The following is a 26322-nucleotide window of genomic DNA, read 5'->3' as shown; positions in this document are numbered from 1 at the left end:
GGGACAGACGGACACAAAGCGCTGTTTGGGTGCTGTGCTCATGAAAGGGCAATCCACTGATTGAGCTGTCACATTCACAGACGCAGTAATAAAACTAAGCAGGGCAATTACTGTAGATGGAGAACGGTAGGTGGCAGAGGGGGGCGCGCAATATGTCCTCCCCTAAAATACCCTGATGGGAGACAACGAGACAAAGCAAATGTGGCCCTCTGTAATAAGGCTGGGGGGCTGGGCTCAGCTAATGGTAACAATGCTTTGACAAGCACAGCAACACCTCAGTGGATGTTAATAAAGCTATCACCTTATTTGTGCAACTTCCTTTTTTATGTTGCGGGCTGTCTAAGCATGTTGCCTTCTGTGAAAAATGAATGCCCACAACTACAAATAAAACAACCGTTTATCAAACAGTGTTCAACCGAGGGCAGATGAAGAACATGATTTTACATTAAGTAAAGGGAAGAAAGAGCAAATAAACAAGCAGCATGTCTGCTAGGATGACGGAGGATAATCAGTCATGTCTGGAGAGAAATAAACTACTGCCATCTAGTGTACAAATAGGGGAATTACATGGACTGAGGAGACAATGTAAATACAGTATGTTTTTTTTAGAGCAGCATATGAGGCACATATTTTGATACTGCAAGCCAATACTTCTGTTTATATATGCTTGTGTGATTCGGAAACAAACAAACAAGAAAAATGAAATCCAATAGAGAATTTAGACTAACTAGGAGTTGATGAGGTAAGCATGATTACATTTATTTAAAATGTAAGTCTAGTCACATCAATAACAGAACGCTGCTGTGACCTTTGTGGCGCTCACACTGTATGTAAATGGGGTAAATAGGGTAATAATACAAAAATCTACATACTGTATGTCTAAAGCCGCAATTTATCATTTCTGGGCAGCAGGATGACAAGCTTTTTCCTGCTCTCTCCTCTATAAAAGCCTTTGTCTATGGGGTCCGTGGACTCAGAGTCCTGGGCCTCCAGCAAATATGAGCTCCAGGGCAGCCTGGATGTCACCATCTGTGGCCTGCAGCGCCCTCAGCATCAGCTCCTCATCCTGGATCCCCATGTCCCTGAGCTGCTGCATCTGGGACTGCCAGCGGCCCTGGCAAAACAACAACACATTCATTGAATAACTAATTTCCACTCCTGCCTCCGCTTTAGCTCGGCATAAACAACTTTAATGCTGCAGTGTATACCAAACACTGATACCAGAAAAAATACAAACCTTCTATCACTAAAGATAAACAGGCCAGTAACCATTTATTATTCTATTATTTGATATTTCCATGCACATTTCCTCCTATGAATTGAATATGTGGGATTTAGTCAGTGAGTTTATGGCCTCACCTGTAGAGCAGACATGTTGGAGGCCTGCAGAGCTTGCTGCAGAGCCTGGCTGAAGAGATCGTTGCTGACTGGGGTCCCTGCTGGCATAGGAGCGACACTACTGGATGGGTCCGCCTAAATCAAAGGCAGAATGACAAAAGATAAATGTTTTCATCTGCTTTAATACATATAAAATGTCTTCAATGTGTCATATTTTAATAGTAAGTAAATTCTACATCAGTTCAGGAGTGAAAAAAAAAAAGGTAAATAAATCCCACCTGGCTTGAAGTTGTTGGAGTGACCGCACTGCTGTCAGGAGTGCTGGCGAGGGCCAAAGCCGTTGCCAGCTCGCTCTGTGTTATTGGCCGAGGGCCTGTCGCTCCACTGTGGCTCAGAGACACTGGTCGCATTCCTCCGGAGCCTCCTGCTCTGTTGGAGGGACCTGCAGGGCTCCCCTGTAACATACATTAAGACACACAGATACATACTGTACATTAAGACTCCTAGCATCATCGGGTTTCCAGTACATGATGTTGACTATCAAGCAGAAGCTGACTCACAGACTGGAAATCTTCCTCATCGTCAGACATGCCCTCAAACATGAAGCCTCCTGCCAGATAGAAAAAATGATTTGGTAGTGAAAACACAACAAAACCTGATTAAGGGATAGACAAGAACAAGAAGTAAACAATAATGTAGGTGAGACTATTTATAGTATATAAGATTGCCTTTGAAAACTATTTTTAATTTCACAATGTCTATGCATGCTTCATTTTAAAAGGGCAGACACTGAAAGTAGTTGTCTGTTGCATTTTTAGTTGTCTGTTGCATTTTATCAAAATATTAAACTATTGTCTGCACCATCTTCCTCTCACCTGGCATGTCACTGTAAGAACTGGCAGAAACATTGCGGGAAGAGCTGGCACTGGACTGAGTGGGCATACTGCCGGCCACAGAGTGCAGGACCAGGATGATGGCATTGACGAGGGCTGGGTGTGAAGCGATCAATCTATGAAACAGGCCCGAAAAAAAATACAGATGTGAATTTAACCTGCCTTCCACTTGTGTGTCTGTACTGTACTCACTGATTATGCGTCATATCAGAGCAAACACTCACACATCCAGCATGTTAGGGTCTGTGAACTGCACAAAGAGATCTTTGTCTTGGAGCACCCCTGAACAGATAAAATGACATTAGAGGAAATGTTACTATTTGCATAATTTGCACAGCACAATGGGATGGCATAACAGTATTTAGACAACTCAGCAGGTCTTACCTAGAGCAACTGGGTCTGACCTGAGCCCTGGTGTAGCCACAATGATCTGATCCAGAGACTCTTTGTTTGTCAGCATTTTATATACCTAAGTGTGGGGGAACGACAGTAAGTGAGGAATAGTAGTGGCCAGTAATTGTTCATATACTCAAACAACACAAAATGAACAATATGTTGGCTGTTACTGAAAATGTTTGAGTGCAATTTGCATTATTATACTAAATCAATACTTATTTAACCATATACATGATACTGTGAGTGTTGATGCATCTTTGACATAAGGTGGGACGAGTTACTTGCTGGTGGTGATACTGATACACAGTGTATGTATTATCTACAGATCCTTTGGATAGAGATGTGCCAGCTTGTCCGACAGAAATGAGCAGCATCAATCAAATTATAGCCCTCAAACAATGTTTTCACCATCAACAACAGAATCAATCTCTGGTGTATACACATGGTCATTTCTGCTGTCTGATTTCAGCATCATTTCTGTATCACGCCGCAAACAAAATAGTTCCACGACAGTTCAGACTACGTTATAGATGCTGTAGTCTATTAAGGATGGTTAAAAGTAGTTTGAGTGCCGTTTTGGGATTTAAAGAGGTCAGTTCAAACCCCATCTGCTGCTGACAAGTATCTCCATCCACATCAGTGGCAATATCCATGGATCAATATAAATACAAGTGAGTACTGAAGCTCATACCAGTTTATGTCAGAAAAATCTGTTCATTCCTATATGAACTATCCCTTCATCACTCAAGCCAACATGCCGGTATTCTAAAAGTGATTGTGCCTAGTAGGTTTATGCCATGGAAAGCTGCCAGCCTATAATAGCTAAACCTGTTCCTGTTGAGGATAATCTTTGACCAGCTCATAACTGCCCGGGGTCTTGTTCCCACGTAGCGCCGAAATGCATCTAGAGTGATCCAATCAGAAGTAAACAGCTGTAAACACAGGTGTGACAGTGGAGAGAAATCCAATCACCCAAGCCAAATAGTCTTCAGGTCAAGGATGCGTGTGTCCGAATATTAGTACGGCGAAAACAACTCCATGAATTCCTGCATTCCGCAGTGAAGGACAACCTAATTCACTTTTTACTGTGTGTAACGCAGAAAACTACCAAACTCAGACAAGGTCTCCACATACCCTCTTACTCTAGCTTTATGGCCAAGTGCAAATTATATTAAGCATAATCAAATCACAAAACAAGTGACATCTGATCACAAGAGGCACTTCAGATATTTTGCAAAGCTTGGTCTGAGTGTCTCTGATTAGGAGACAATAAAGGCCTGAATCTATGCTCTTCAGTTGTAACAGAAGGCTGAGATATTCTACCAAAGACTGTCCAAAAGTGCGTCAAGAGAGAAATCACATGAGCAGTGGATGGAAGACCAAACACTGTGCTTCCTGGCATTGAATACATTTTTTCAAGTAAAGATAGTTTTGTAGTAGAATTTACCCATTTGCCCAAAATAATGTTCTAAGACTAAGTACGTAAGTGGATCAAATGCACCATAATTTAAACTCTTTGGAGGGAGAAGGGAGAGGGCAGCATGGGCAGCGCTGTGCTTGCCACTGTGTGTGTCGTCTACTCACCGAGTCTCTGTAGGCAGAGTTGAGAGAGTGAAGAGCAGCGTGAAACACTCTGAACTCCCTGGCTGCAGTTGCTCTGTTCACAGGCTCTAGAGAGGAGACACACACGTTCAGATTCAGACTTAAAGACTCAGACAGTGCTGCTTAAACACAATGCTTAAACGACAAACACACAGACCTGCACTGCTCTCTGGCTCTGGCCAGGTCTTTTTGAGAATGTGTAAGGTGGATCCCGGTTGAATCCCACAGGAATCCAGTGTTAGATCATCCTTAAGTTTCCGCCCACAGTGGACCAGCTCTAATAAGACACATGAGCAGAGACAGAACATTTTAAGGACAAATAACAATAACATACATAAACAGCAACACACAGCCTTTATTTAACTTGAGATTACACAACAGAGTAGTGGAGATGTCTTGCCTGTGGCACACAGAAACATTTCATTCACACAGCTAATGTATTATGTCAAAACGCCCCAGCTGTAACAGACCTATTAGTTCAGGGTCTGGGACTGAGTCTGGGAGCTGTGCTGCAACAAGTTGTTTTAAAGTGGCAACTCTGTATCCTCCAGGTGAAACATCCCCCGGCATCATCTCTGGGAAGTGGAAGACAGATTTGGGCTGATCCACCAGCTTCAAAGAGAGCTGCCAGTCTGAAGAAGCCATCTCTACCTTTTACACAAACAGAACACAGCCTTAACATGGTGGCATGGAAAGAAACTACACAAGATACATGTAATCAGTAAGTACTGGCGTCAGCCTGGGGTTCTTCACATCAGCTAAAAGTAAAAGCATATATTATAGTTTCACTATGCTTTCATGTGAAAATAGGTCAGAAATAATAATACCTTCGTTCAGTACCACATGCTATATAAAATAAACGGTAGACGAACAACACAATGATTTTTTTAGAGGAGGGATTCGGAACAAAACGCATTATTACCTTCATATATCTTTTAGGGGGTTTTGACATTAAAAGTGACGCTAGCAAACCTGCTCAACCCCCGTTAGTTGCTTAGCGTTTGCTAAAGAAAAGCCTGCCGATTTACTAAATTAAACGTGAGCTCTTCATATAGTATGGCTGGTTTAGAACAATCCCTTGATACTATCAGAAGAAATGCCAAACAGAAACACCACGACAACTGTACTCTTTATCAAAGAACCGCACACTCACCATTTTATTGTTGACACTTGATTTACTTCCTGGTTTTAGTCACGTGGGCTATGTTACGTTTACTTCCACTGTCCAAGCAAAGGAGCTTTTACCTCTCTGTGTCTTTCGTTGTATTTTTAACCACTGGCAATCTCTCCCTCTCTCGCGCACACAAGCACGCACATTTCAAGACAGAAAAACGTTATTCCAATTTAAACCTAGCCTAAAAATTACATTAGCTGTCTAAATCACTACACTGTGCCCACATCTTTTTTGTTGTATCTACTTTTTTTCGTGTATGGCACACCACAGGTTCCCAATTGATTTTCCTGCTGCATAGTCAAGATTTTCCAAAGGTGTGTCATGTCTCGGCAAAGTGATTCCAGACAGTAGTTTATGGTCTGCATGTCTCATTTCAGGCCACATCGTTAATCAATCTCACTACAGGTGTAGTTTTCAGGCGAATCTCTGCTTACAAAGTATAGGCTATACGTGTAAAGACCCCAAATCCATGCCAATATAATGCAATAGCATGGTTGAAAAAGTAATCACATATCCAACAACCAGTCCAATGTGGAATTAATCAAGTAGCTGTATTAATACATGTGCTTGTATAAATATATAGGAGGCACATGCTTAGGTATATAATATAGGTAAATTTGCATGTTTCACATCTACTGTATAGGCTGCAGTGGTACGTTTAAGGACCATATTAAGACTTGTTCGGTTTGAAGATAAAAAGTAATGTCGGGTGCCCACAGACAAGAGTGTTATCAAAACTTGCATTTATCATACAGTATCGCGCAGCATGTGGAAAGAAGACGAGGTAGATATCGGTGTGTTCACAAACGGTTAACCTGGGGGTCGGGACTCTAGAGATCACCCCCTCGGCATGACATCATCGCTGGACAAAGCAGCAAGGAGTGGTTTCTGTGAAGAGGAGCGTCCCAAACCAATGGAACAAACCCACACACTCTGAAAAACCATCCTGTAGCTTTATCACAGTCAAAACAAACTGTTACCGCGTCGGCAGCAGTTCCAGCAGTGCTTTGTTTGTAAGAGGAATGAACTACTCCGGAAAATAACATCGGCTGTGCTGGTCAGAGAAAAGAGTCCCCGCCGCTGGATGGTTGCTGTTTTTTTAAGTTTCGCCCCCCCTAGCATGGTAAGCCTTAAGAAATTGTGTTTGAAACAGACAAATTATCATACGTAGGCTAATGAAAAAGAAAAACTTCTTTTCAAAGACGAGCAACAGCTGGCGGGGAGTAGAAGAACCCCATGAACTCGGGGCAGGGTCGCTGGTCCACATAGTTGGCTCTATTCACCGGCATGTCTGGTAATTGTTTCTAACGTTAGTTTTAAAGCAAGACAGATACCTGCTAAGCTAGACAGTATACAGTTTCTTAGATGCAGCTAATGCCATTTATGAATGAAACGGACTGCGACCTCATTCGACACTGCATCACTGGATTGAATCAGTGTAACGGTAACTTCCATAACTCAAAATGGGGACATGAAAGTAACAGTTGTGGGTTTACTTTACTGGCAAGTGGCGTACTTTATACCCAGTATATATTGAAAGTTATATATGTATTTCTTCTTATTTATCTCTCTCTTTGTGTGTGGAAGGAATGAACCGTATTAGGATGGGCTAGGTTACAGTGGTTCTCAACCTGAGGTTCGAGGCCTAACAAGGGGTCATAAGACAAACTGGAGGGGTCAAGAGATGATTAACAAGATAGAAAAGTGATGATATGATATCCCTGCTACACTGAGGTGTGCTCATTTTTTCAGACATTCCTTTAATCTTTTTCTTTTCTTTCTAGTATATTACTGGATTTCTTTTTCAAATAAATAATCACTCTTTGGCTCAACTGGTCACAGCTAGAAGACACATTCAACCAGGGTTGCAGGTCGATATACCTTAGTCTTTAAGGGGTCACAAGCAATAAAAGCACGAGCCACAAGGGTAGGAGATGCAGTACTCCAGGCTGCAAGACGATGTGGCCTGGCCTCATGCTGCCCTCATCACATGACAGTGCAGCTGTGCTCAGCTGGCAGATACAGCTTCCTGTGGGATGTAGGAGGATGTAGTATTTTCGATTATTTTGCATACCAACTTGTATAGGAAATTATTTCTGATATAGTGGTGACATAATGATGTTATTTTACGTTGCTGCAATTTTCTTTGCCGGGAATGTGACAGGAGGCAGTTATTTCATCTCCATATTAATGCACATATATATCAAGCTGCTGTAAGATAAAGGTTACGCTAAATTGGCTCCTGTGGCTTTACAAAAGCAGGATGTTGGGGTATCTGTCACACTGCATACTGATCCTATACACTTTCCAGTACTTGAGAGGACACATATGCCCCACAGTTGTCACTGCCTCATTTGCTAATTATCAGTCAGATTGAAATATACAGTCTAGTAGTACTGCATTCTCTTGCATATTATTGGATTGCAGTATAAGACTGATGCATGGCCTAGTGTGAACTGTGAATTAGAGTTTCAGTAGTTATGAAGAAAGTTGGCAAGTAAAACTTTCATACAACGTCTGAGCCATAAAGCTTTCTTGAAATTTATGGAGCTCTTCTTTCTTCAGTTTGAGGAACTAATGTATAATTTGACTGAGTGATGCACTAATTGACTTGACTACTGTGGGGAACATTTCCCTGCATGAAGTGAATCCAGTCATCCCTGAAGACGGCTTGCTAAATTCCCACCATATGGATTTGAAAGGCTCACTTTCATCCCACGATGCGGTCCTCGATGGGGACCGGTATCTTCCAGGTTGGAAATGTCCCTATCATCAAGGGTTGAATGCTTCCCAATGGTTTGAGGAGCTTGGCAATGATGCCAGCCATATGCCAATGAGACATTTGAGCCCAGAAGGTCAGTCAGAGTCATTATATTAATAGTGTTTGAGAGTGGCCTTGTCATCCGGGAGAGGAGTGGACTCAAGAGCAGTAGCTTCCGTAAAGAGACAAAACTGTTAAAGGACCACTGTCACAGATTTCTCAAAAGAATACTGTGCTGGTACAATGAGCATGGCGAAATTGTAAATCTTAATGTTCTGTGATACTTCAAGAATCATTTCTCTTTCCTTTGACCTCAGTAAGAAGCTTAATAACCCTTAGCGCAGTGTCAAAATGAAATACACTGGTGATTATGGCTCAAAAGCTGCCGGCCAATCACGAAAATAAATTCAAGACATTCAGACTGTCAAACAGTGATCATTTTTTTAATGCCGTTTTAGAGAGCACCCCTATTAGTTAATTCCATGAGCATTGAAATTTGAATAAACAACTAGCAATAGTGTTGGTACATTGGTCTAATATAGTGATTTATAACACAGCTTTCTTTAAAATACAGCCTTCTTCACTTAAAGTTTATTGTATTGTCATATTCTTCAGGTTGCGACTTGCAAGTGTGGTCAGCTTGTTTTGATCTCTGGCATTGAACTGAATCGTTAAAGCTGAATTGTGAGAAGAAAGGAAGAAAAAGGCCTCTACATGCTGGCATGGGGTCAGTTAAGTACTCGAGTCATTCAGTAAAAAAACCCTTTGATGGCTTTCTGGTGTCTGCACAACACAGACAGAGAGTCAGGCTGTGGTTTGGTGTGCTGGCATATTTCAGTTCAGGCTATCCAAAGGAAAACCTGCCCTTTTGGAGAGGATGGCTATGATATGTGTCCGGTGTTTTCTTCATTGAATATTTATTACCATTTTTGCATGTCTGTGCAGTGAAGTAACCCATATTCTCTGCCTCTAAAGGTAAATATTTTGGGAGATTCAGAAAGTCTTACAAGCGTCTCTTTTGAGTTGGTCTCTGGCAGACCACTGCTTTCTGAAAGTTCTGGAGAGCAAGTGGTGAGTGTGCTGTTACGGAAAACTTTGTGATGAAGCTGCACTCCTGCCCACATCCTCTCCGCTGAAGCCATAAATGGAGCCTCATGGAAAAAAGTTTTGATGAAGTCATGAGGTGGAGCTACAGCTGACAACAATATTGAAGTAAATAATTCCAAAACATCAAGACTGATCTGTTTGCTGCCTTCCCAAGTTTAAATGTAAATCTATATGTCCGAAAAACATATCAAAACAAAGGTTGCTGAATTTGTAATTGTAGCTTTGTGTAGACATTTAGCCACTCAAACAGAAGGTTTCACTTATTTGATTGATGGGATGTTACAGCATCAAGCCACACCTTGATGTTCAGAGTTGTTCATCAAAGTTGTGGAGCACCCACGGTGGTTACTGTAAATGCTGGGTGACTCCCCACCACTCATGTGGTTCGAAGTGGAAAATGTACTTTTCTCTCTGATTTGAAAACACTTTTAAAGGTGGATAAATGTTAAAAAGAAAGAAAGATGGAGTGTGGATATGGAAACCTGAGCGTTTGTAATGTCGTAGCGATGTTTAGAAGTATTGTGTGATCACAAAGTTTAAAGGGGTGAAAATAAGTCACCACGAGGAAGTGAGTGTAAAGAAGCAGAAAGGAAGCAGGCCCATGTGCTCTTCCTCTTACGTGCTAAGAAATGAAGTCATGCTAAATCAGTTATTGACAGGAAACCAAATAATGTATCACTGCTGCTCGTGTTCTTTTCTGCTTGAGGACATGTCTCTTTTAAAGCACGTTAAATTAACAAAACACACAGTGCACACTGCAAGGCAAATCAACAGAAAATAACAATATTCAAAATGCTGGGTATGTCTGTTTTATAATACAACCCGGCATCTTCCTTTGTCTGTTTTTGTCTTCCTCTGTTTCTTTTTGTACTCAATACACAATTGCACACTATACATACTGTTTATCCGCCTATGCACAGGATCTGTTGCTCTAGCTTTGAGATGTTCAAATCACAAGTTATTAGTTTTTTTTATATATTTAATGGCATACAATGTTCCTACTGAGTTCAGTATTATTTTTGATCCAAAACAGGTGACTGTAGAACAATTACTTAATATCAATGAAAAAGAGCTCACCTCCAGTTTCATCTAAAGCACAAATGTGAGTAGTTTTTGTCTCAACAAATACAGACACAAATAGTGACCTCTACCAATCTCTCTGAGATATATATCTCATAAATTTTTCATGCATGGTAGAGTGGAAGTAGACAGGGAGGGGATAGTTTTGTCTGTCTTTACTCACTCCTAAAGTACTGTTTTCCCTCTGGAAAGCAGAGAGAATGACTCTGCTGTTTCCTGTCAACTTTGGAAGTTCCCATTTGTCATCACAGCTCCACTCTCTCTGAGAGAGAAAAGCCTTGAGCAGGCCAGAGAAAAGACTGAAATAGTCACCTTCAGACTTACTTTCAGAGAAATGTACAAGTCACAAAAAGACTTGTAGACCCTAAGACGGCCTGTACTTCATGAAATATGTTGGATTGTCTCATTGTCTCAAACTCCACCCACCTGAAAGACCAAACAAGCTAAAACAAAGACATGGATACACCCCTTTCTGTTTCTGTCGCTTCTTAATCGCCCTTCTATCCACACATCTTTTGTACTCTGTGTTATTACAATCAAAACCTCCTCCTCAGATGTCTGTGTTTTTTCCCCCTGCAGTGCTCCGTCTGAAGAAGTTGACCTGCGGTTCGGATCCACCCAGGAAGACCATGCTGTCCCTCCTGCTGCCCGCAATGCTGGCTGTCCAAGCTATGGGTGGGTGTCTCCCCTGCCTGTGCCCTGCCATTAGATCCGAGTCACCACAGTGGGAAATGCCACTTTCTGTGTAGCAATACGCTCTGCAGGGCCCATTAGTCTCCCCCCTTCAAAGGCTTCACTGGGCAAAACAACAGTTCAAATGAGGCTACTCCCAAAAAGTAATGTGCCAATAGTTGGAAAGTTATAAACCCTCCCTGTTTAAACTCTCATCCATCCAGACGAGTTGACAAAGAACATATTCTTATTTATACAGGCGTCATGCCTCAGGGAGTAAAAACATTTTCCACAACAATTCATTCCAAGTTTAGTTTTTACAAATCTATGATATGGGAATGTGTTTTTTCTTTTTTCTTTTTTTATATTTTTCTTATAATTCATCTTGTAAAACAGAATAGCTTTGACCTTTTCCAGACAGGTGAGGAGTAGAGCTCGGGGCTAGGGTGAGGCCCTCGATGAGAAGTGCTAGAAGTGCAGTTTTTTCTGCTGTGACTCAGGGAGTGTGGTGCGGAAGTCATCCTCTTTTATATTTATAACACTGGGAAGCACGGCGGTAGTTGATGTTGCAACTGAGGACTCATAACTCACACACTCAAAAGTTTTACTTCGGTAGAAAAACTTGTGTCACCATAAAAAAAGAGAGAAGTAGCCTGCGCAGGCTCGATAATGCATCAATACACGGTAAATAAAAGAAGGGAATTGAGTGTGTCAAAAGATGGGTCGACTGAATATATTTTAACACCACCCATTTCCCAGTCGTCTGTTTGGCTGACACATAATGTGAATATTGATATTGATATTCCTTTATATTCATGTGCAGCCTGAAGAAGAGGGAGGAAGGCAGCTCTGAAAGGTTTCTCCTGCATACTTTGGCGCACCCACAAAGTTCACAAAGAACTTTTATCGTCCAAAACACCATCATTTAAAAAGAGCTATTTTTCGCCTTTTCTGCTCTTTGGTTGAGCTGACACAACCTCCTATCAGCCATCAGTGGCACATTTCAATCTTGACTCAGTGGACCTAAGTGTCTTCAGTGGTTCATTAGGGACCTATTCTCTCCCAGCACAAATGGGCCCGCGGCCTGCTCATTACTGGCTGTGTGGCATCCACTGCCTAACTCGCTCCTCTCACCAGGAGGGAAGAGGAGGAGGAGGAGGAGGTGTCGGGGACTGATGGAGCTCTTTAACTCACGGGTAATGGGCTATTGTAGCTCACACAATTCAGTTTCTCTCTGCTAACTGGAGCACTAAGCGAATTAGTTTGTGAGTCCGATTTGATGCTATCGTCTGCACATGTAACTCTGTATGATGATACAAGAAAACACGGTATGCCTTGTGGAGCTTATTTGATTTAGTGTAATATTAGTATTATTATTAACTTTAACTGCGCCACCAGCTTCAAAAAGAGTTCCAGGTGCATTACAGAACAGAGCATTAACACAGAATGAAGGTAGTAAGATAGAATTTGTCTGTGTTAATTAATGTATTGAGTGCAGGAGTATGTAGTGACTGACAGTCTGTCTATTTTTTTTACCAGTATAGGACAGCAGTAATTATCAGAGTAACTAATTAAAGGTCAATTTGGTTGCCATTTTGCTCCTTGGCCACACAAACAGAAACCCTACAGCTTGTGTAATTATATGAGCCACTGTGTGTATTTGTGTGTGTGTGTGTGTGTGTGTCTGTGTTGACATGATTCAGGGTCTCCTAGGTCTCCAGGTCCCTCGCTGGGATTACTGGCTGTAATCTTGCTTGTGTTCAGCCGTGTCACTGCTCGATAGTGCCCGTATCAGTAGACACTGATATTGCACTTTGTGGTCTCTGCCAACACGCTTCCTATCATGAGGACAGTATTTGTGGAATAAAAACACAAGGACAGCACATGGAAACACTGTTGACGCAACGCAGTAACATTGTCTCTGTAGCTCCCAGCTGCATCCTGACTCAATAGTCAGATGACGAATCATTCTCCCTGATGTTACTCATACAGCACCGCACAGCTGTCGTGTCGCTGCAGCCGTGAAGAGGCTTGTCTGTAAGCGGATTGTTGTTTTTGTGCTTAAATGTGTTATTGAGGAAGCAGGAGTGAGAAAGTTTTGCAACACCAACCCAGTCTGGCTTTGACCCTTTTAAATAGCTTATGTTTATTTTTATTGCACTCATTATAACCCATAGTGGTTGTAAATGTCTGCAAAATGCATGAACTGTCAATGTATATGTACAGTAATGACTGAGCTGAGTACAGTAACATCCTTGGCTCACTCCAGCACGGCACACAGCAGTGTCAGCCAGGGGCAGAGCTAACAGGAGGCTGTCTTGCTAATTGCTTGTTGTTGTCATACTCTCTGTTCAGTTAGCACAGCCACTAGGCTGCCAGAGCTCACCCCGTGCAGCTCTTAGCGCCCAAACAATGAAAGAGAATTGCATTCATGCAAATGCAGAAATGGAAAGCTGACCCGATTTCCGTCTCAGTGATGGGAGTTGTAAGGTAATTCAAATTAATTAGCATAATTGGATAGATTGCATCTATGGTGGTAGTCGGCAGGCACACATTATGGCTGGGCTCCGGAGCGCGAAAACAGCCCGCTCATGCCTGCATCTCTGGTGTACTTTTTAAAGGTCTGCTAACTATGAATGCCCTCTTCCTGTCCTCCTTTTCTCTTCACAGCAATTGATTCTGCAGAGAGGGGACACTTTAGCCTGTGCAGAAATTCAATTTAGGGTTATTACCCCATATCAGTGATGTTCCTGCTAATTTGATTGCGTCCAGTGAAGTATCCTTTTAAAAACAATCGAGGACAGGCTCAACAAAGATTGGCTTCGCCGCAATGCATACATAATGATTGGTCTCTGTTGGCTCGCCTCTGTCTCACAGTCTCCCAGCTCTTCTTTTCTCACAGTGCGCTCATTGAAACAGAGTGCATTACCCAACAAGCACCTCATGATTATTTCAACAAGTCCTAAAAATTCTGCCTGGTGGGATCGTTAAAAAATTGATACGGTTAATATGCCGAGATTGCAGTTCTGGAGGGGAAGAGAGGCCTGGAGCCATATGTGGGTCTGCTGTGTGCCTAGTGGGCTGTGATGAATGGGTTGAACGGATGCTGATCTGTGCTTGGAAAGCATCACAGCTAGTGACTTGCTGAGGAAGCAACCCAGCAGCTGACAGCAGGGAGACACTGACTTCCGGGGTGTTGCCTCGGTGACGTGGCGGTGGCGATGTCTGGTGCAGGGGCTCTGTCATCGGGGCAGTGCGCAGCTGGCGACAAACTGACCCTTGCTTAACCCTGCATCTCTCCTGGTGCATGAAACCATGAATCAGCAAAGGACACGAACTTGTGAAAGAGCAAAAAAAATCATTTCATGAGACAGCAGATGTAAAACACCTGCCTCACCAGCAGGATCATAAAAAAAAACAATTTTCCTCTTTCTCATCACCTCTTCTTGGCCATAGTGTGTGTACACATCAATGTAGCGTGCCATTGTGAGAAATTAGCTGCACTCGAGTCAGATCTGCCCCCATGACCCTCCTACCTTGGGGTGCTTTCTTGTCCACCATCCCCGCTCATCCCTTTTCCATCCCCAGCCTCCTGCTCATCAAAAGGCTCTCTGTCTCTCATGCTCGTAAGCCAGAAGCCCGCCCTTATCTGCCGCTGTTCCTCAGCCGGCACTATTATCTGACTGCCAGAGCCCATTAACAGGTTATTGACGGGATATGAGATGGCATACATCTATGAAGGAAGCAAGACAGAGGGAGCAAAGATAGGGAGCGAGAAAGAGAGCGAAAATAGAGAAAATAACACAATAGTGAGTCTCATCTTGATTTATGACATTGCTGAAAATAAGGAAGTCAGAGTCCTTGTCTCCCCAATCTGCCATCACCTGTATCTCTCCCTGAGTGAGGGCACTCACACTCCATGATGAGTTCCTGGAGCAAAAAAAAAAAAAGGGAAAGGAAGAGATTATGCTCAGAGCTTAATGTTGAAAGTGACCCCTTTACACCGCAGAAGGCTTTAAGTCTCCCTTAATCTCATCCATATTGTGCCTCTTCCTCCGAGGGGCCATTTGAAAGCTGCTGCTCAAGACACAGACTCTTTTTTTTTTTTTTTTTCAGATTGCTAATTTTGATCCAAATCATGCTCACTATGCGCACACTCCCATCGCTCCCTTAATGTTTTCCAGATGCTAATTTTTTTTTTTTTTTCGATTGGGAGTATTATGGACATCTACATCTGCTCCTGACAGCATGAAATCAAAAGCTAGCTTTCCCCTCAGACTTTTACAGGGATTGGTTATATCATAGGAATAATCGGTATGAAAGGGCTCACAGATCCTTTGAGCAGAATCCTTTGATGTTCAGGTGGTGCAAAATGTCCAGAATGAAAATGCATTGATCTGCAGTTACACTCACCAACAGAGGGGGGCAGTGTTGTAAAAGCATATTTCTCCTGCTTGTCTTCTGGCCCGACTAAACTCTACTGTCATTGCAGTCTGTTTGTATTGCACCTGTTTACTTTGCTGTGTCAATATTGGCCCCTCCAGTGCTGCTGCTTGATTTTTCTTATTTATGAAATCATATTAATATTTCCTCCCATGTCACGAGTTTCCGCAGGGTTTTAGTCGTACTCTTTAAACATGTGTACTTGCTGTGTTTAACAAATGGCTCCACTGATTGTGTAAATAGCTCTGTTCACTGTCACCATTGTTTCCTTTATAAAGAGAGACTCCGAGTTGCTAATCTTTGTGCGGTATCGAACTGAGTCAAGTTGGAGTGAAGCTGTATTGCTTATTGAGCTGGAAGACACCCAAATTGGTATTGAATTGCATGTTAAAGTATGTGTGTGCATGTGTGTTGAACATCAACATATGAACCGGAATCTAAAGTCAGTGCTTTGTGAAAATAATCCTTGCAGGTAGCTGCAGAAATGACTAATTTGAAGAATGAAGTCTGTTTGCCTATTGTGTGTGTGTGTGTGTGTGTGTGTGTCAGGGACCGCACAGGGGCCCGGACACCTGTGTACTAGCGCTGTGTACATGTGTGTTTGTGTATGTGACTGTTGCTGGTCACGCTGATGGGAACCTCTCTGCTCCCGAGCAGCTTTGTAACAGCGTCTCCATTGTAGTGTCTCGTGTCCAATTCCTCAGACAGTGTGTTGCAGCGGAGCTGTCAGGAGTCATACAGGTGTGGAATATCAATGTGCTCTCTGGCGTTTGGGTGTCCGTTTCTGCATGAAATTGCATGTGGGAGGGTGTGTTTACGTGTGTACGGCTGGATATTATTTGGATTTTATTGATACTGATACCACTGATGCTGCTTATTAACACCAATGTTAATTAATACTCTTACCTGTTTCCTTTTCCAAGAGCACAGTGGAAGACTAAGGGGATCCATTGTAATACCTATCTTCCGATCGCTTGTTACAGCTGCTACACAATAGGTTTTGTGCAAAAGCATTCCTCTCTGGTCAAGTCAATAAACGGCTGCAGGAATAAAATAACCACAGAACTGATCATTGCTGGCATCAGCACGATTCGTTTTTTTTAAAATGTGGAGTCTTTTTGTCCCATAAGGGATAAGCTGATAGAATTCTGCAACGATCAACAGTTTGATACAACTCACTACCACTGGAGCATGCCGTGGCTCTGGCTGAGCTCGTGTCCATGGATATAAATTAAGGATGATCAAAAGAATGATTTCAGCCTTTGAGAAAGACACAACTTTGCTCTTTCACACTTTTTTTCTCAAGTTCTCACTATGAAATTGGTTTAATTTGAGTATCAAACCCAGGCTTGAAATGTGACTTCAGAAAGTTTGATTTCATGTCACTTAATGGATTCCAATTGTATTTTCACAGTGGAAACAAAGCAGCGAAGGACCATAAAACCTCTGCTGTCCATCTGTGTCCTCAGTGTGTTCCCATCAGTCACAATTTTGCCAAAACTCTTGTGCTAAATGCACAATTTCTATCTCAGTCCTAACAAGATGTATTTCATAATAGTTGTAATAGTTTCCCGCTAGCTCACCACATTTATTTTTTCTTACTGAAATTGTTGTCAATCTGTGTATATTGGAATTATTAGTGTGTTTATGCTACACTATAAGGAAAATTTACAATAGGTATTTCCTTTCTGACCTGTCAGCAACCAGTAGCTAATTCTGCGCCGCTTCTCGAATGTCATCCCTAGCTCTGTGTACACGTGTGTTTGCCTGAAACAGCGTGTGCACATGCCTAGGTCAGCCATTTGTTGACTCACTTTGGGGGCTGCAGGATAAGAAGTAAAAAAAAATGTAGACTTTAGCTGGATGCTTGCAGATGTGAGTCTATGTTCATTTTGCTTAATTTTCCATGCATTCATTTTTGTCTTTGATTAGTACCTTTTAAACTCTCCTTAACCCTGCATGCATGATTTCAGCAGAAACTAAGCTATTAGTCTGACTCTATAGGTATAAAGCTGCCAGAAACCCAAAATACAAGAAAAAAAAGACACAAATATTTTTTTGTTTTAACCACTCAAAATAGTACTATAAATAGTTCCAGTTTAAAAAAACAAATATTGTTTCACTTTTTACACTTTACACTTTTTTTGTCCCAGTGTCCCAGTAAGCCATGCCACAATACCAGTGGTACCTGGAACTTCACATTTAAATGGAATGTAGACTTTATCAGTGATATTATTACAGTTTTCTGGCTATGCAATGTTAAAATGTTATAGGTTACTGTTTGAGTGTTCTTGTTAGAGAGACACTCTAATGCTTCTAGTCTTTGAACTGTGCCATGCTTTGTGTAGTGACCGTAACTATTCAGTTTACACTAACATTGTAAACATGTATCAGTCAAATTAACACGCACTATTTTTAAGTTCATGTGGGTGCAAGCGTGTGCGCTCACCTGTCTCTATCTGCCAGGATGATGTGAGACATCCCCGGATTTTATTTACCAACAGCCTTGTGCGTCACCCTGCAAGCACCCTCCCTATAAAAGCTGTGATCCTCCTATTTGCTGTCTGCTTGCATCCCACGCTGTCTCACACTCAGCCTCCACCTCATGTGCCTAGCTAGCATCAGTTCACTATATGAAAAACATGGCAGAAGCAAATCCAGCAGCACCCATGCCTTGCACACCTGAGGAAAAAAGCATGATGGCAGGAGGTGTTGATAGTGACGAGGTGGTAGGGTAGTCTTGAAAGCAGAGTGGAGAGCAGTGTGAAGATCACTTGCAGCCTTTTCTAGCCGTCCCTGTGCCTCGCTGCTACGCAGGGCCCGTTGCCAGCCCTCGCGAAAGGCTGTAATGAGTTTATTTCATGTCGGCTGTGAAAGTGCCCGTCTCTGTCTCGCAGGCACTCAAATAGAGCTGAGGCCCATAAACACAAAGTGCAGTGTGTAAATCCCCCACAGTCTGACGTCTCCCAGCCTGCCCTCTATGGCTTCTGAGCATCTCTTTATCGAGAGGGAGAAAGGAGAGGCGAGATCCCCACTCACTTCCTGAGAAGACACCACGGGGCCTAGCTACAAGGTGCAGCCCGGCTTCCCTCACCAAAGACCACATGTGTTATAATCTTTAACCTCTACTACTTACGCTTGTCTCTTCAGAGATTGCATGTTTTTTCATGTGGAGAGCAGACCTAAGGAGAGGCGATCAAACAGGCCGCCACTGTACAGAACATGCTGTTTGTTGTAAACAGGAGCAGATCAAAAACAGCCCAGTGAGCAGTGATTCGCTTCGGCTCGTGGTGTTTCACCTCTGACGAATAGGACATCACGTGCGCTTTCTGTGACGTCAGCCGGCCTGGCTTGCCCTCCTCTCCTGTCCAATCCCCTCCCCTCTATGCAATGCAAAATGCTCCTGCTGCGTTGTCTTTCCAGGCGCCGGTCAGTGTCTCTACACAAGGTCCCTGTGTAGAGCTGCGTCCTCTCAGGGCCTTGGAGCGGGTGGTAGGTCACCGGTTTAAGAAGCAGTGAGTGAAAGAGGAGGAGCGAGGCAGAGATGTAGAGTGAGAAGGGGGAGTTTCTATCCCTCTCTCCTCTCTGACATGGCTTTGGTCCGTGTTGAGGGATTAGTGCGTGAGGCTCCACCACAGCCTCTTCCTTGGCTTGTTTCCAGATATTATCTTTAAGTGTGAGCTCGACACCGGCCTCTCCTTCTCTCTGCTTCCCTCTTTCCCTTCCCCCTTCCTGTATGAACTCAGTGGTGTGAGTCATCCCAGGCTGCTCGGGGAGTGATTTAATTGCTCTCTCTCCTCCTCCTTCAACATTCACGTCTCGGAGAGGGCTGTCACTGACCCTCCACTCCTACAAAAAACACCAGCGACCTATTCATTACCGCAAAGGTTGGGCCACCTCCAAAGACAGCAAAAAATACACACTCCAGAAATTTTTCTTGGTTATCCCAGCTGATGGCGGCACAATGCTGCCTGCTGCTGTCATGCTTTGCCCTGATAACTCTTCTGTATTGTTTGCCATGGTGTAGCTGAGTGAATGTGGGCACAATATGGGGTGATGCAAAACCCCCCACAGCACCAGAAGAGCTTTTATAACTGCAGTAAAACCCTCTGCCATTTTCACCATGGGGGTCAGATAATTGTTGTGAGACTGGCACTTGCTGCAGGTCAAAATTGTGAAGCAACATTTTCATTCAAAATAAAGTCATGCCAACCCATGAACCCGTAACACAGGTATGGTGTACTATGATAGCAAAACAGCCAGTTTGGTTTTCCAGTTTTCATGATGTTTCCTGTTTCTAAAAGTGTATGGCTTTTCATTAGCAATTTGGGCCTCAACACACAGGTTTAGATGGGGCATAGAGTATTTGCTCAGGAATCTGTGCATTTTTCTGTGCCACTTCTCTGCACTTGTGAGGATGGCCAGTAGGTGGCACTGTTCCTACAGATCAGCAAGTTGTGGGGGGTGATGTGGGGAGGCTACCTTGCCGAGGAATGGTTGAATGTGATTGAAAATAGGTCTGCCTTGACATAGCAATATCCATCCGTATATGAACCCTCTCAGATGAAAGACTTGTTTGTTGTTAATGGGGGGAGTAATTATTGCACCTCTGCAGCAAATCTCCTTTGCAGCAAAGTGATTCAACATCATCATTGGCTGTGTGATAGACAGAGCTCAAAAAGGGGGTGAGGAGGCTAAAATGCCACTGTGATTCTAACAATTAGAGAGGCTGAGCATAAAGTAGAGGGTATTGCTCCGGGGGCCGACTGGCTTTTTTTTTTCTTTCCTGTGATGCTGATGAGTGTCTCAGAGTTGTATAAGACCAGACAGGGATCAATGGAGAATGCTGACTACTATGGATGTACTCTGGACTGCCTGAGATGGCTACTAATCCTGAATGATTATGCAGTGTACTCTTTGCTCTTGGCCTAGTCTAGACAAACAATACACACAGGCGCACGCACACACACACACACACACGCATACGCACAAATGCACAGATAATATCAGCAACCTGTGACAAGAAGCGTTTGGTAAGAAGTGGAGTCACTTTTCATTCCCACAAAAAACACACTCAAGAGTTCTGCCCCCCCCCCCCCGCCCAACACACACAATTTTTTTTCTTTAGATCTAACTAACGACTTAACTAAAGCTATACAGATGTTGTTGCTTCCATCGCCGAGTTTCAGCGCACTGAGCCATCGCCAGGAGGCAAAGCCTATAGGAACACAAACAAAGTCCTAATGCTTACCTCCAGATCCTCCTCTTCTTCCCTCTCGCCTTCATCCCATCTCACCCGCTCCGTGCTACCATGCTGCACAAACAAAGTGGATGTTTCTGAGGCAGTCACAGCATATATTTAAAAAATGCTGCATTGATTTTTTTTCAAAGGCATTCAAATTTGAGTAGGTGTCAGTCTGTCACATTTGAACACAGCACCCTGAATTAATGTTGTGATTCAGTGAATACTGTATGTTTATACTAGACCCGGGCCAAATAGTATTTACTAATACTGTTTATTGTCTATTTTAGACTACCTAGGCGACAAATGGGTGATGTTTGGCATATAAGATTGACACAGTGAAGGCTGCAGAGTCAACATGATTGCAAGGAAGATTTTGTGCATGTCATATATTTTTCTGTGGTTGACAGCTTACCTGACATTTTCTAACACACAGCAAAACACACCCCTCTCTAAGTGGGTAAAAACACAATATTGTGTTTGTTTCTTTTTTCAATTCAGGGATTTTTTTTACTGACATCACTCATATGTACCACATCTTCTCTTGTAGCTGTGATGGAAGTGCTCGTCCCGGAGCAGCCAGTGGTGGCTCTGCACGGCAGGGATGCCACACTCAACTGCTCCTTCAGCCACGCCAGCCCCTTCAACCTGTCTGATCTGAGCGTCTTCTGGCAGCTGACAGACACCAAACGCAGTGTGCACGGGTACTGGGAGGGACACGACCAGCTGGCGGACCAAGCGGAGAGCTTCGCCAACCGTACCAGCCTGTTCCCCGCCCAGCTGGGCCTGGGCAATGCTTCGCTCCTGCTGAGCCGGGTGGTGGTGGCTGATGAAGGCAGCTATACCTGCTTCGTCAGGGTGCAGGACTACGGCAGTGCTGCTTTGCTGCTGCAGGTGGCCGGTGAGTCAAGCTGTGATGTCCATGACACATGTAGAAACAAACAGATGAACGCACACATGGACACCAAAGTAGATACACATACACAGAAAACACACTAGCCTAACCATCAACTACACACCCTATATACACTACATTACATCCGTAACATGCATTACATTGCTTTTCCCTATATAACAATCTTTATCTGTATTGTTCCTGTTAAACAAACACCAATATTTACTTTAATTAACTGATAATCAGTATTCACTTAATTCTCATTTTATCAAGTAAAGATTTCACAAAAATGCAACCATAAGCTCACAATGTCCCACCACTCAAGATGCTTTTTGAAGCATTTTATAACACTTCTCCTAACTGGTAAATGCCCATATCTTTAAAACTCCACACACCCAGTTTGTAATGCAGGCTTTCTATAAGCTTAGATATCTCTGATGACATCATCAGGGTTAGTTTTCTCAGACTTGACAAAACACCCCCAAAGCAGAAAACCTTATACTAATATTATAATTGTTTTCACACACACACAGGTCTGTCAGAGTGTAAGATAATTATAAGGGTCCCAAGAACTAAACAAATGAAAAATAAATGTTGTTTTAACTATTCATTCTGTACAGTATGTTCAATACATCGACTAGATAATGGATAAATGCTGTTTCAGTAGCTAATGTCTGCATCATAGTTTCACTTTACACTTTGAATTGATTGTATTGGAAGTGAGTTGACCTCAACACACTAATAGTATGCAATAAAATGTATTGTACAGTTACCTCTGGAGAAGGTGAATTATGATCATTTCTCCTCACAAGACGTAAACAGGTGATAAACAGGTTCCTCAGGGATGCTGAGCAGTGCTTTTGGTCAATAAATGCTGATTGTGGTCTCTGTCATGGTCAATATCTGCTGACTTTGATTATTAGCTGTTGTTATGGTCAATCAGCCACCACCAACATCTTCTCTGCTGTGTGACTACATCGCCCACCTTCACAGCTGAGAGCCTTTTATTTATTTATAATGATACTGTGTGCTTTTCCCTTCGTCTCCCATTTCTATATCTGTTGTGGGATTGTTCCTGTATTCTCCGAGGATGGATGTGCATTAGGCAGTGTTAATGAATAACATTTTTTTCCTCCTGGCTGGGGTGAGGGAAAACAATGTCTCCAACAGTGACAAATTGGTTCCATTTTATGCATTAGATTTATAGATGTTCTATTTTTAGCTAGCATTTACAGTTAACATTGGAGACTTCCTTCATGCTGTGCTGGAAGAAAATGAAAGGAGCCCTCAATGGAAATCTGCCTGTCAGTCAAATGGACAGCTGGGGAAGTTAGTGTGTACCACGCTAAACCTGTCTTTGTGTTGAGTCCACTTTTCAAACTTTTTTCATCTCACCCATAGCTCCACCCCATTGTTTGCTGTGCAATGATTGGCTCTGGGAATACAGCAGCCTCTTTCTCCACCACCTCTGTAACTCGTGTTTTAGCTCAAGGGATTGGAGAAGCGTGATTTCAGCCGAGGCTGATGGTTCACCCCTCACCTCCACCCCTCTACGCTCTTTTCCATGCCACAGGCTGAGTCGTCCCAAATCTCTGAGCCTGCCAGTTTTCTCCCAGGCCTGCCCACCTCCGCCTCCCGTATTTACACCGTATTTCCTTTCTGGGAATGGCTCAGTGCTTTGGCACTCTAGAGAGAGCGGCGTTAGAGTGTAGGGATGCAGCATCAGGATGTGCCACAGATGCTGTCTGTGTCGGTGTGATCTTAAGCACTGTGTTGTGCTAAGCTCCCTAAATATAATTAAGAATTTAATGGGAATCATGTCAAACAGTTCCCAGGGTGACTCTCACTGCAGAGAATCTAACTAAAGTCAGTATGTGTTTGCTGCTCCCCATCCTCACCCACCCCATACCTCTTTTTCTCCTCCCTCCCACCCTCAATCCTCACCCCTACCCTCCTCCTCTTTCTGTGTCCTCTTGGTTTCAGCCCCCTACTCTAAGCCTGTAGTTACTTTGGAGCCTGAATCCAACCTGCGGCCAGGTGATGAGGTGGCCCTGACTTGTGAGGCCTACGGTGGTTATCCTCAAGCCGGGGTGATATGGCAGGATGGGGGCGGCCGCAACCTGACGGACAATTTCACCACTTCAGTGGTGGCCAATGAGGAGGGGCTGTTCACTTTGACCAGCGTGCTGACAGTTGTGCTGGAGCCCAACAGCACCTACAGCTGCCGACTGATCAATCCACTACTGGGAGAGGAGGGCTACGCCTATGTCACAATCACAGGTGGGTGTGGCTCTTTATTCCTCTCTCTCCTCCATTCTGGTGCAAAGTAAACAAGCTAATATTCACTAGCTTCCTGTGGTGTCAGGAAGTTACCAGCTCAGACTAATCATGTTTTCAGTCATGCGTCAATCCATCAGTCAAATGTTATGCTGTGGAGATTCAACTTTTTGCATTGTCTTTGTAAGTCTCCCTGTTTCCTGCTAAGAGTAACAGTTCAGCTCCAACAAATAGCAGCTGTTTTTGCATATGTTTGCCTTTCTCTGACTGTTTGATGTAATCTTGAGCTGGGTGTGTGACAGTACCTATGTGATAGGTCTAATGGTCTCTTCAGCCCGCCCACCACCACCACCCACCGCCCATGCCCCCCTGGCCCTGCTGGTGTACTCTACGTGTTAAGTGCAAGGAGAGTGCCGTGTAAGGTGGGCCAAGGCTGGGTCTCTAATGGGAGCAGTACTGTGTGAAATGGCTCATAAATAAGTAGAGGTGGCCTGCGCCTGCTCTCTGGGCTGGAGCTGGTGCTGGAGCTCGGGCTGTTGAGGCGGAGGTCGAGGCAGAGGTCAGGGAGTGCTGCTCCACTGGGCTGGGAAATGACTGTGCTGTCTGGAAACAGGATGGCCGATTGGCAGGCAGGCTTGCTGGACAGCTCAGGGAGGGTGGCCTTTCTAACAGTTTGGTTGGCCTCTTTCAAAACAGCACAGATAACCAGTCAGCGGGACCATTGGGGGAGTGGAAAGGTATTAAACACATGGTGAGAATGAAATACGACGGTAAGGAAGCAGTGTTCGAATAGTCTGTGGCTGCTATTATTAGCCTTCGACCTTTGCTGGATTGATGCCCTATTTCAGGTTTGGTAGTTTGATAGTTTTATTACCTTTGATGTCAGTTTTTTTTGTCTCCTCTATTTCCCCTCTACAAAGGAGACTCTCATTTTGGAAAAAAAAAAAAGGTTGATTGAGTCATCTGGATTGGTAATTTAGATTGGCCTGTCAGTGTGAAACAGTGACAATGACATTTCCAATTTTTCTCTTCTTCAGTCCCAAAGAGTTTAAAGCCATACATTTTAAACCAAACCTTTTAACTCTACAGGTTGGTTCCCTGATGGTTGAACCTTTGACATTTCATGACATTTCAACATCAGTGGCGTAGCCAGAAAAACTTGAATCATCTTACTATTAGATGGCTTCACAGAGCAAGACAAGGAGGCTTGGTCTTCAGAGATGCAATAATTATAGTCATCATAGTCCAATGCTTCTGTCATTTCTCTTTCGCATAGGAAGTAGCGACAAGCAGTTAAGACTACTTGTCAGCATGGATGCCCTGCTGTGTTCTGTGGAGAACAGGCGTTCCTACCGTACATCTTGTCCTGGTCAGGGTGACCAGGACACTGGCTCCTGTAATGTGACTGCATAGAGACTTTTCAGAACTTAACTGTACTGTTTAATTTTGATGAGAAACATCTTGCATTGCTTTATCAATCCCTGATTGTGTAGCCCAGAATGGTCCTTGATTAGGTTTGTATTATTGCTTATAGGGCTATCGCCAGGACCGGATCCTGCTTCAGATGCAATGGCTTGAGGCAGCAGGCGTACCAGGTTCAGTGGCCGGCTTTGAGAATGCTTGTAATTTTCTTCATGGTGCAGTCTCTCAAAAACAATCATATTTAGTGCTCGGTTTCACCATCTGTATTAGGAGAATTTGTGGACTGCATTTACACAAGTTATCTAGCTTCGTCACCCACAATCTTCTTATTTGAGTGTGACTTGAGAGAATGAAATGAACAAAACTTGGCTTCAAGACTGGATGGTGCTATTAGAGATGTACCGGCTTGGAATTCATCCAAGACAAGTTTGAAGAGATGAGAAAGGGATACAAGGACACTGAAACAAAGATAAAGTAATTTGGAAAAGACATAATGAATTTAAAGTAGGAAATGGATGGAGTGTTTACCAAGCAGGACTACATAGAATAATAAAAAAAGAATTGTCTGCAATGTACAAAGCTGATTTTTATGGCAGATGTTTGCAATCTTACCCAGGTTGTGACTCAGCCAAGAATTTCTACAACCATGGAGGGAGTTAATACTGCAACCTGTATTGATCATATTTTCACTAACATACATGTGCTGTGTTCACAGGCAGTGGGATGTTGTGACCATAATTTTAACGCTTTAATATTTGAAGATGTCACCTTGATCTGTGGTAAATTATGAAGGGCATTTTCCACAATTTTAGATTTAGAGTAGTCTTTATAGGCTTTGATTGTCATTTCCTTTAGTCAGAGTGTAATTGTCCTGCTGTTCCCCAAACTCGAAAAAATAAAGGAATCAATCTGAACAGACCCAGTCAAAGAAAGTCGTCAGAGCAAAACAGACTGAAAAAGAGAGGTATGGCCAAAGAGCAATGGAGTTATTGAAGTGGGATGAAGTAAAGACTGAAAGAG

General features: G+C 43.2%; 2 protein-coding genes across 3 annotated transcripts in view; one reads left to right on the top strand and one right to left on the bottom strand.

Moving 5' to 3' along the window:
- Nucleotides 1-379: 379 nt before the first annotated feature.
- LOC139284813 (ubiquitin-like protein 7) lies at nucleotides 380-5397 on the bottom strand. Of its 2 annotated transcripts, none has more exons than XM_070905180.1 (11): nucleotides 5383-5397; nucleotides 4700-4880; nucleotides 4387-4506; nucleotides 4212-4297; nucleotides 2616-2700; nucleotides 2456-2513; nucleotides 2214-2347; nucleotides 1899-1948; nucleotides 1617-1793; nucleotides 1360-1473; nucleotides 380-1114 (listed from the first exon to the last, which is right to left on the bottom strand). In XM_070905180.1, exons 1-11 carry the CDS (start codon nucleotides 5383-5385, stop codon nucleotides 974-976), a joined length of 1149 nt encoding a protein of 382 aa, XP_070761281.1. In that variant the 5' UTR covers nucleotides 5386-5397; the 3' UTR covers nucleotides 380-973. The 2 variants fall into 2 exon arrangements, with proteins under 2 accessions (XP_070761281.1, XP_070761280.1); XM_070905179.1 differs by lacking the exon at nucleotides 5383-5397 and adding an exon at nucleotides 5152-5196.
- A 975-nt stretch (nucleotides 5398-6372) lies between these two features.
- cd276 (CD276 molecule) overlaps nucleotides 6373-26322 on the top strand; it is a 59475-nt gene continuing 39525 nt past the window's right edge. The window contains exons 1-4 of the mRNA XM_070907621.1: nucleotides 6373-6526; nucleotides 10931-11026; nucleotides 21259-21609; nucleotides 23587-23883. Of these exons, the coding sequence (XP_070763722.1) occupies nucleotides 10981-11026; nucleotides 21259-21609; nucleotides 23587-23883 (694 nt within the window). The 5' untranslated portion in view covers nucleotides 6373-6526; nucleotides 10931-10980. The remainder of the gene's footprint in view (nucleotides 6527-10930; nucleotides 11027-21258; nucleotides 21610-23586; nucleotides 23884-26322) is intronic.

The sequence above is a fragment of the Enoplosus armatus genome, chromosome 1 (genome assembly GCF_043641665.1).
Source record: "Enoplosus armatus isolate fEnoArm2 chromosome 1, fEnoArm2.hap1, whole genome shotgun sequence".
Lineage (NCBI taxonomy): Eukaryota > Metazoa > Chordata > Actinopteri > Centrarchiformes > Enoplosidae > Enoplosus > Enoplosus armatus.
This window is presented reverse-complemented; position numbering and strand designations above follow the sequence as displayed.

Bases quoted from the DNA above. Each gene is read 5' to 3' on its own strand.
- LOC139284813 (XM_070905179.1), bottom strand. From the start codon at position 5,181: ATGTCAAAACCCCCTAAAAGATATATGAAG. The intron at 4,881-5,151 runs GTAATAATGCGT...TTTGTGTAAAAG, and splicing joins CCCCTAAAAGATATATGAAG to GTAGAGATGGCTTCTTCAGA. The intron at 2,514-2,615 runs GTAAGACCTGCT...TTATCTGTTCAG, and splicing joins GTCAGACCCAGTTGCTCTAG to GGGTGCTCCAAGACAAAGAT.